The sequence below is a fragment of the Eurytemora carolleeae genome, unplaced genomic scaffold, assembly GCF_000591075.1.
Source record: "Eurytemora carolleeae unplaced genomic scaffold, Eaff_2.0 scaffold238, whole genome shotgun sequence".
Lineage (NCBI taxonomy): Eukaryota > Metazoa > Arthropoda > Copepoda > Calanoida > Temoridae > Eurytemora > Eurytemora carolleeae.
This window is the reverse complement of record NW_019396256.1, coordinates 39,378-47,182: the sequence shown is the minus strand read 5'-3', so window position 1 is coordinate 47,182 and position 7,805 is coordinate 39,378. Positions and strand designations below refer to the sequence as shown.

The following is a 7,805-nucleotide window of genomic DNA, read 5'->3' as shown; positions in this document are numbered from 1 at the left end:
AGAACAAATGTTTAAGAAACGTGCTTTCTAATTGTACTTCTTAAGATAACGTGAATGTAAAAGTTAAAACAAATAAAATCTGTGCTTTTCTGTAACTTTGAAATTAATGATCATCTTTTTTGTTCATCAAGCTTAATTTTTTCCCCTTGTCGGTTGTTTCTTAGCTCTGTATGTTCAATAATTGTAAATAACTCATTTCCATTAGAATATAAAAACAATAATGTTTAACAACAAACAAGTAGATGACCGTGTTTATCACCCCTCACCTCACCTCCTCCCCCCCCCCTTTACATAATTATAATGTTCCTTGGATAATAACAGCTTACTGAAAGATATAAAAATAAATTGACACCCCTTATTTTTTTTAACCTTTCTATCCTGAATCCCATTTCTTTCCTTTCTATCTTTTCTATCCTTACTATGCTTTCTATCTAAGGACTTCGTTTTTCTTATGTTCCTATTCAAGTTCAATAATAACAAAATTAGTTAAAAGATTTGGTTTGAATTACATTTATTATAAATATCTAGTATACACATAAATATCACAGATTTAAGGATTGATGTTTGATAATAATTAGTAGGTTGGGGAGGGGAAGGAGATGTGAGGAGGGAAGGAGTATGAAGGAGACATAGCTTCATCCCCTTCTTGATGTGGAGGGGAAGGGAAGAACAGGGGGGTGGGAGGAAGGTAGGCCTGGGATTGAAGAAAGGATGGAGATGAATGGTAGGACGGAGAGAGAAGATAATGCTCCGGAGAAGGATAAATCTGGTTTAGAGAAGATCCAGTGTGAGAACTGAACCGGAGCTGATGCATCCTCTTCTCCTTACTTCTCTTGTTCTGGAACCAGACCTGGATAACTCTCATGGTTATCTCTCATCATCCTGGTTGGTTTAGGAGATGCATTAAATACATTCTTCAATACCTCAAGCTGTTTAGAGGATATATTCGTTCTAGGTCCTCTTCTCTTTCCGTCCTTGCATTCCCTTTTCTCATCCTCTGATAGATCTTCGTCCTGCTCCAGGTCTAAGGTCTGAAGGGTTTCATCTTTCTCCTCGTCCGCTCTGTTATTTACAAAAATCTCCTGTTCCGACTTTGCTAATTTCCCAGGTTTAGGTTCACAGTTCTCTGGGTTCCAAATATGCTCCTCACAAACTAGTCTGGAGTCAAAAGAGAAACCAAACATCATTCCTTTCTCCAGGACTACTCCGCAACACGAGCAGGAGAAGCAGCTGGGATGAAAGATTTTCCCATTTCCAATATGGATCCCGGATTCTTCTTCTCTCAGCTCCAACTTACACCCAGAGCAGTTAGCTTTGTTTCTGTAGTGCTCCAAGCAATAGAATGTGCTGTCGTGGGCATAGCACTTCTCAGTCAGCTCTATCTCGCATACGGAGCATCGGAGACAGGATGGATGAAGAAAAAGAACTCCGACCTTTATCAGGTTCTGATCTAGGATAATATCTTTACACAGAGCACAGTTCATGTTGTCTCTGTGAGGTCTGAAGTAAAACTGTCCTTCAATTCTACTCTGAAGAGGCCGCAAACCTTTCACCCCAGGACAGGTTTTTTCCTTTAAATCCGAATAAACTTGATCAAGAGAAAACAATAAAATCTTGAAAAATATCAATCTAAAGAAATTAAACTTAATCGACTTCGCACTGCTCAATAATAACAATGATGATAATTAAAATATGTATTGCTAAATATTGTTTATTTTACAAGAAGTTTCTGTCAAGAAATATCTTAATATAATTTTTAATAAACTGTCAATCGAATGCTTTCCTTAAAAAATATCAGACTATAGTTTTATTTTTAACAAATACTATAACTGGCCCATATAAAAATTACAAAAAAAGAATTTCTGTCTTTGTCTCTTTTTTCAAGCACGTGTTTTATATTTTTTTGTGAATGGAAATACAACCCCCTTTTCGATAGTTTTAAAGTTTTATTGGCATTAGGTGCTCTTTATCATGATGCTCACTTTTTATTGTATGCAGTGCTTTGTATGTAATAATGTAATGTGTAATAATGTTACATTAGCTGTATCATGGCACTAGTTGTGCTATAAAGTTTTTTTGGTTCCCAGATATTTAAAGGATAATTTTTTTTTAATTAAAAAAAATAATTGAAATTGCCTCTTTTTTGTTTATGCTTTGAAAAAATCTTGTATATTTATTGAAAAAATCTGTGCATCAAGACAGTGTTTAAACAAATATTTCATTACAATACCAATAAGACTATTAACATATCACAACGTGTTATAAAGTTTTTGGCCTTCACTAAAATTTGGGACAAAATATAATCTTAAAAAAACGTGTCTCTTCTTGTTAAAAAAAATTCTGTCCAAAACCTTTAAAGCATGGCACTGAGAACCATGATAATAGTGTTATAAATATTTATTACAATTGTAATTTTTGGATCTAGCCTTTGATACAGGCAACATAAAAGTTATTCTTAATGCTTTTTATGATTAGAAAACTATTTCTAGCAAATTTTTACGTCCCCATAATTTTGCAAATTCAGTTGATTTCCTCTGATTGATTTGGTTCATTTATCTAAACCTTAAAAGCAGGGCTTGAGTGTTTTGAGGAATGCAGGCGGGTGAATTTATTGTAAATTCTCAACCATTTGAGGACAAGTTAATGGTTGTTAAGTTTAACAATTATGCAGGAATCTTACTGTTAACCAAGTAATGATAGCCTTACACAGTGCAGGGCCCTAGTCTGCACATCTTGGTTTGCAGTAAATATCAAAGCAGTTTATTTTGTCGAGTTAAGCATTGCTTCTGCTGTTTTTTTATTTAAAAAAATGTCCTTTAAAATTTTCTACCTAATTACGTTGATTTCATAATTAAAGAAAGCAGACAATTTAAGCTTAAATTAGGATTTAAAAATCAAAAGATCGGTTTATGTCAATCCAAAACACTCTTGCTCTCAAAAAAAGATGGCTAACAAAAAAGTTTTGTTTGGGATTGTCTGGAATACGATTCAACTATTTAATAAAGCCTATCTAATGTACACTGTACCGGGTTACCTGCACAATTGTTGACACTTGTGATATGACTGTACACGAACCTTAAATATGTTTTTTTTTCTTCTCGTTTTGTGCAGATGTCTTTTCTTTCACGTCAAACTAAAGTAAAATGCACGTAATATTGAAATCTAAAATGTTTTTTTATCATAACTCCTCTTATCGCAAATTAGCTTTTGGGAAGTACAAATGTTTTGAATTTATAATAATTACTCGAATAGATTAGCTTTTCTTATACTTGAGCATAAAATCAGATCTAGAGGAGCAACGGAGTCACAAAGTCGTAACAAAATTTGACCTTCGCCTCCTTGTTAGCCTGCACTGCTTTCTTTGCCAAATAATTCCACATACCGATAAAAAGCTTTATTGAAAACAGAATATAAAATTAGCCTTCAAATAGATATTTTTAGAAAGTTTTATGTCTTTATAAAGGTCTCACTCACGGGTAACCATGTACAAACTGAATTTCCGTGTTATTTTTGATCGGCTCTTCATTAGTTTATTTCTCAAAATGTGTTTGAGATTATAGACAACGCACCTCTGATCGTTTAATAAAAGTAAATTCAACCTAAAGTCTGACCGCGTCAACCTTGTTGCACCGGCTAATCCTATTGAGTGTCAGCTTTATTAACCCAATGTCCGGGCGATACAGTACAAAATGAGACCGGAAATGTTGACCCGGCTCGGAAATTCAAATGTACTACGGCTTACCGTGAGACATATCCTTTTTGTTCTCAATTAAATTACACAAACAAGAATTTAAAGAAAATCTGAAAACTGGATCGGTTTGTTTTATCAATTGAGGAATCTAGTTCATGAATGCATAAATTCCTCGGCTTGAGTTAAGTATGTGCATGAACCCCTCCCTCTCATCTGACCATTGATTGTAAATACGCTAATCAGTTTAGAATACCGACCTAATACTTAATATCGCCGAGGGCAACCGCCGCGGTCATCCCAAATTGCCGCTGTTGCATTCTCTTATTTGCAGATGAACAATTGGCATCTACAGGGTGATTAAGGAATTATGAAAGTTCGAGGGTGTATCACTTTTAGCGTCTACAGGGTGAACAAGAACGCGATTTATTGAATTACTCCTTTGAACAACAAGCAATTACCTTTTAGCATGATTAATTATAGAAAAGAAAAAAATTATATTTCTGATTCACCCTGTAAATGTAGATGACTAATGATTATAAGACTAACAGACTAACCGTCTACATCGTGCAGGAAATATAACAAAAAGTGGTTCTTTAATTAAATAATTTAAACAGTATTAAAGAGACTGTAAACATTATTTCATGTTACCCTACATTTAAAGAGAGGCATTTCTGATGCAAGTACTCTTTAAACCTTCGGATTCAAGTACTCTTTAAACCTTCTGATTCAAGTACTCTTTAAACCTTCTGATTCAAGTACTCTTTAAACCTTCTGATTCAAGTACTCGTTAAATCTTCTGATTCAAGTACTCTTTAAACCTTCTGATTCAAGTACTCTCTAAACCTTCTGATTCAAGTACTCGTTAAATCTTTTGGTTCAAGTACTCTTTAAACCTTCTGATTCAAGTACTCTTTAAACCTTCATGATTCCAGTACTCTTTTAACCATCTCTCTGAAAAATGATCAATTATTAATTATAAAAAGATGACTTAGGGATTTATGCAGCTTTAAGGAAAAGGAAAAATGACAGAATTTAACACTTTAGAAAGAACAATGACGACATTGCCTCATTGTGGCTCAGATAAAGGTGCACTGGTAAATCGGGCGTTCAACTCTTTTATTAGAGATTCATTTGAAATTACAATAATAGTCCCTTTAAGGAAACTGTATACATTGTAAACCCCTGGTTGAAAAGCAATTATGCTTCCTGTCAGCAGGTTTGGTTTGAAATATTGAAATTAAATATATTGTATGCTGTCTACTTGTGTATTGGTAGATTTAAACAAGTAATTGCATTCTTCAATGTTAATCTATATCACTGGGCCTTAAAGGGACTGAACGTGAAAGTGTAATTTCAAGTAACCCTCCATGCTAAGATGGCAATGTCCGATTCATAACGATACTCTTGAAACCATTATCTGATCAATAATGTGGAAGATGATATCGTTTTTCTAGGTTCACAATTTCTAATTTAAACTTGATCAGACAAAGCTTTTAAGGGTACCGTTGTGAATCAGGCATTGGCATCTTTGCATGAATGGTCACTCAAAATTGTGCTTACAGTCCCTTTAAATGGCTTGATGAAACAGTTTCAATTAACTCCCTGCTTACAGAAAATGAACTATTACATGCCTCATTCTATAATTCTCAAATCCTTAAATCTTTGCATCCTGATGTCGTTATAGACCGTTTTATATTTCTATGATTTCTGTGAGATCATGAATCTAAAGTTTGAAGTATGAAAGCTAATAATAGAACAATGAGACAAGCTTTATATAAAATAAACATGATACAACATTTTTTGCAGAACATGCAGATTTTATGCAGCCCTGATGTAGCTAGCTAGTGATTTTGAAATAAGATAAACCAGGTCCACTAAACAGTGCCGACAGACTTAAATATTTTTTTTAGTAAACATTTCAAAACCCTACCTCTTCTCTTTAACTAAATTTAAATGCAATGCTATTGCCGGAAGTAACATGAATTCGTTTTGTAAATGAAACATTTGTTCTGGTGTAGTTAACCTCCGAACAAAACATTAGGTTCGCCGCTAATTTATTTCTGATGCAGGAGAAAATTACTTGAAAACCCTCCAGCCTTTAACACTGAAGAGGTTTGGGGGGTCTGAACTGGGAGATAAATATAAAGGAAGAAAAGGGAGAAATAAAGGGTCAAGGACAAGCAGGAAAAAGAGGATTAAAATTAGAAGAATGATTAAAGTGGAGAAAAGTGGGAAAAGAAAAAGAGAGAGTCGGAAAAAAGGACAAAGAGAAAGCGAAAACTGAGATGGAGGAAAAAGAACAAGAAAAATGATAGAAAAAGGATTAAAGAAAGAGAAGGAAGGGGAAAGGTAAAGTAAAAGAAAGAAAACGAAGGGTAAAAACAATAGTAAAGAGAATGGTAAAGAGAATGGAAAAGAGAAGGGTAAAGAGAATGGTAAAGAGAAGGGTAAAGAGATGGGTAAAGAGAATGGTAAAGAGAATGGTAAAGAGAAAGGTAAAGAGAAGGGTAAAGAGAAGGGTAAAGAGAATGGTAAAGAGAAGGGTAAAGAGAAGGTGCCCTTTAGATAAATTAAATTAAAATTTGTGCATGTTCTGTAGATTATACTGAATCTAGTAGTAACATTCATTATATTTAATTAATCTAGGAGATATATAGGTCTATAGTTCAAGTATAGGTAGAGGTTTAATAATTAATATTAGACATACAGCATGTGCAATTCATAATCAAATATCAATAATAATATCAATTTGTTTTTCATAATGATTGAAACAATTTCATTTACGAGATGAGAAAAATGTTGTGGTTCCGACAAAAATATTTTTTATAGTATTAACGGGGATAAAACATTTCAAAATTCACATTTTTGAACGGTGTATTTCTCTTTTCCTTTCTCCTTTCTATAATTTTCTCCTTTTTTCTTCATCTTTTTTTTCTTCTTTCCCTTTATTTTAGTTCTTTCTCCGCTTTCTTTAATTTCTTGTCTTTTTTTTCGAATTTCTTTTTTATTCTTTTTCCTCTTTCTGCTCATATACTCCTTTCCTTCTTCCCTTCTTTCCTCTACTCTATATTTCTTCTCTTTCTCACCTTTTTCTTTAGCTTATTTCTCCTCTTTAAAAAAAAATCTTTTTTCACCTCTTTCTTTTCTTTTGTCGTCATTAATTCAATTCTCATGGAGTTGTCTGCAGTGGAACCCCATTACCCAAATAGACCAAGATTAACTAAATATGTTAAGTGGGGTCAAAAACCAGGTTAGAACGATGGTAATGAATGGATGACATTTTGAACCTAAAGTCGGGGTAACTTAGTGGTAAAACTAGATATCATAAAATGATCTAAACCGGATAAAATTGGGTAAAATTGGTGTTATACTGGATTAAACAGTGGTAATATTGGGCTAATTCTTGGAGAGTATAAATCTATGTAAGAAAGTCACAGGAAAAAAGTTTCTTGATAAAAACCTGGAAATAAAAACTGTGATAAAAAAGTCCCGATTTTCTGAAATCCTAGGACAAAATGTCACTGAATATAAAGTCCTGGGTTTTAAATTCCTGGGACTTTTTTCCCAAAACAATATGGGGGCTTGCAATAAAGTCACGGAAATAAAATCACAGGAATTAAAGTCCTGAAGAAATATATCCGAATAAAAAAAAAGTTTTTGGAAAATAAGGTCAAGTCTTAGACGTTTTCATAAAATGGATTTTTCTTCTATGCATCTTCATATTGAATTTAGGCAGGGGGGTTTTTAATATTAAGCCCCTTTTTGTCCATGTCTGTAAACATCCTTTGTTCCTATCTGGATTTTCCACTATAAGAGGACTTTTTCCAGGCACGTTTTTGTATAAAATCATACTGGAACCAACAAAAGTCTGAAAATGGTAGGACTTTATTTCCAGAGTATAACTACGGTTGAAATCTAAAACTGTCTCAGGTAAAACTGTCCTATACTCGGGTTGAATAAAAACGTGAGTAAACCTGAGGTAAAACTATCCTATACTCGGGTTGAATATAAACATGAGTAAACCTGAGACAATACAGTGGTAAAATCAGGTTAAAATGGAGGAGTAACAATACTAGTGTAAAACTTGAAATAAACTAGGGTAAATAATTGGTAA

General features: G+C 33.5%; 1 protein-coding gene across 1 annotated transcript; it reads right to left on the bottom strand.

The window, feature by feature from the left end:
- Positions 1–870: 870 nt before the first annotated feature.
- Positions 871–1,558, bottom strand: LOC111699493 (LIM/homeobox protein Lhx5; the record flags this gene model as incomplete). Its single annotated transcript, XM_023470181.1, is given in 1 exon segment — positions 871–1,558. A coding segment is annotated over 1 exon segment (614 nt), but the record flags the coding sequence as incomplete, so codon positions are not given.
- Between the last annotated feature and the right edge of the window lie 6,247 nt (positions 1,559–7,805).